Source organism: Pygocentrus nattereri, chromosome 14 (genome assembly GCF_015220715.1).
Source record: "Pygocentrus nattereri isolate fPygNat1 chromosome 14, fPygNat1.pri, whole genome shotgun sequence".
NCBI lineage: Eukaryota > Metazoa > Chordata > Actinopteri > Characiformes > Serrasalmidae > Pygocentrus > Pygocentrus nattereri.
Genome location: NC_051224.1, coordinates 21,742,501 through 21,744,407, shown reverse-complemented (window position 1 = coordinate 21,744,407; position 1,907 = coordinate 21,742,501). Strand labels below are relative to the sequence as shown.

Genomic DNA, 1,907 nt, shown 5'->3' with positions numbered 1-1,907 from the left:
AGCACTCAGTAGCAGTAATGCTAACCAATCAGGACACAGTAGCAGTAATTGTTAGCTCCCTGCTGGCCAAAACCTGTTTGCTGTAGAAATAAGGAAACATATACCGGTTTCCTTTCTTCTACAGAAAAACGGGTTTTGGCCAGCAGGGCGCCAACATTACTGCTACTAAAGGGTTGATTAAAAACTATTTTAACTTCTTGTTTTTAGCCGATTAGTTCCATTTACTCCCACTCATTGAGGACTCGCTCGGGGGCGCACTCTGCTGTTTTGCAATCCTGTTTTAGATATAACTGGGGAAATAGGAAGTGGCCAGACAACCTCATAAACCAGCTCAGCTGTAGCTGTCAAGAAGCCTCACTAAGAAAACCAGACCTCAACACCACTGTGTTTGTTTACTTCAGAAAATCATCAACCAGCTTCTAAGACTGAACTTTGGAGGTGTGTCTGCAGATTTACTTAAGAATCTTTTGTAGTAATGCTAAAGAGTCTTTTGTAAAGAATGGAATGAAGTGAAAGAGTAACTCACTGAACACACAAACATCTGAGATTAGATTTAGTTGTTGTGACTTTTTTTGTTGTGCTTTTCTTTCCTGATTCCGAAAAACAAATAATGCCGCTGTCTAGAGTGTAAATTAAATCAATGTAAGTCTCTGAAAGATCTCTTCAGACAAGTCCCAAAAATTGCCTGACAAAACTGATCAACTTTATTTCATTTTTGCATAAAAAAAACACAGCCTAGTCTTGTAAAGACAACTTAAGAAAAAAAGTAAAACCTATGCAAAGTAAAAGTTCCATAAAAATACAATAACAATAATAATAATCATAATCTGCTCAATTAAACCGATAAAGGAGGAAAAAGGAGCCAACTCATCATTAGACAGCAACATCGCTCAGTATGACTTTAGCCTTTCGAATCCTGTTTTGTGGGATTATTTCAGAAAACTGAATTTCTCAGATTAAATCAAGTTTGTCCAGTACAAGACGAGGTCAGAATGTTCCGATCTGGATAATCAGTTTTGGGCTCAAGTTACCCAGCTTACAGAGAAATCCTGCTTTGTGAATAATGTATGTTTATCCATATGTAAATATGACCATTTCCATATAACTCGATATCTAACCTAACCAGCTGCAGTTTTCTTTTAAAGCAAAATGTGAAAAAGAGAAAAGGAGCAGGACTCAGTGAGGGATTATGGGTAATGTAGCCCTCAAATAAGGTCCATAAGAATCTCATCCTCCATCACACTGGACACCTGAGGCATCCCAGGATTCTGAGCCACAGAGCCCCTCGGACCCGCCTGCATCAGCATCTGACCTGAATGGAGGGATTGAGAGAAAAAGACAGCAGAAAATCAAAAATCTTAAGCATTCTGACAGTCATTAAAGGAAAATTCCATCAATTTTCCAACATTTCTGCATTATTAAGTGGTTAATATGTAGAGTCATTCAGATTGGTTTGGTGTGAAACGCACTGTTCTAAAGAAACTTGTAGTCAGAATTATTCACAGTGGTGGTGACAGGAACAAGACTTCCTCCTCTAAAAGCTCCCTCACAGAAAGTTACTACATACTGTGGTTATGAACACGCTGGTTGATGTCTGAGACAGTAGCCACGTTTACATGCATCTTAATAATCCGCTCATAATCCAACTGAATCAGAATAGAATACATGCATGTTAAACACCTCAATCAGAACAGACTAGTCTGAGACCATTCGCAATACAAAATCTGTTTGAAGGATGGCAGAGCAGAAACTGGTCTGCAGAGGAGACGACGTTTATGCTCTGATCTTTAGAAGATGGCGGTGGGATGGAACACGTCTCAGAACACGACGTCGTCCTCTCTCCGCCTTCTTTAATAAGGACGTGTGAAGGACGTTTTCCTGAGTCTGACGTCATTTTAAAGCAGTTA

General features: G+C 39.3%; 1 protein-coding gene across 3 annotated transcripts in view; it reads right to left on the bottom strand.

The window, feature by feature from the left end:
* Positions 1-681: 681 nt before the first annotated feature.
* The window catches only part of med25 (mediator complex subunit 25), a 36,080-nt gene continuing 34,854 nt past the window's right edge, over positions 682-1,907 (bottom strand). For 2 of the 3 annotated variants that reach the window (XM_017710363.2, XM_017710364.2), the window contains one exon: positions 1,176-1,312. In XM_017710363.2, the coding sequence (XP_017565852.1) occupies positions 1,206-1,312 (107 nt within the window). In that variant the 3' untranslated portion in view covers positions 1,176-1,205. Of the gene's footprint in view, positions 1,313-1,907 lie in introns of all 3 variants that reach the window. The other variant, XM_017710362.2, reaches the window with a different exon arrangement.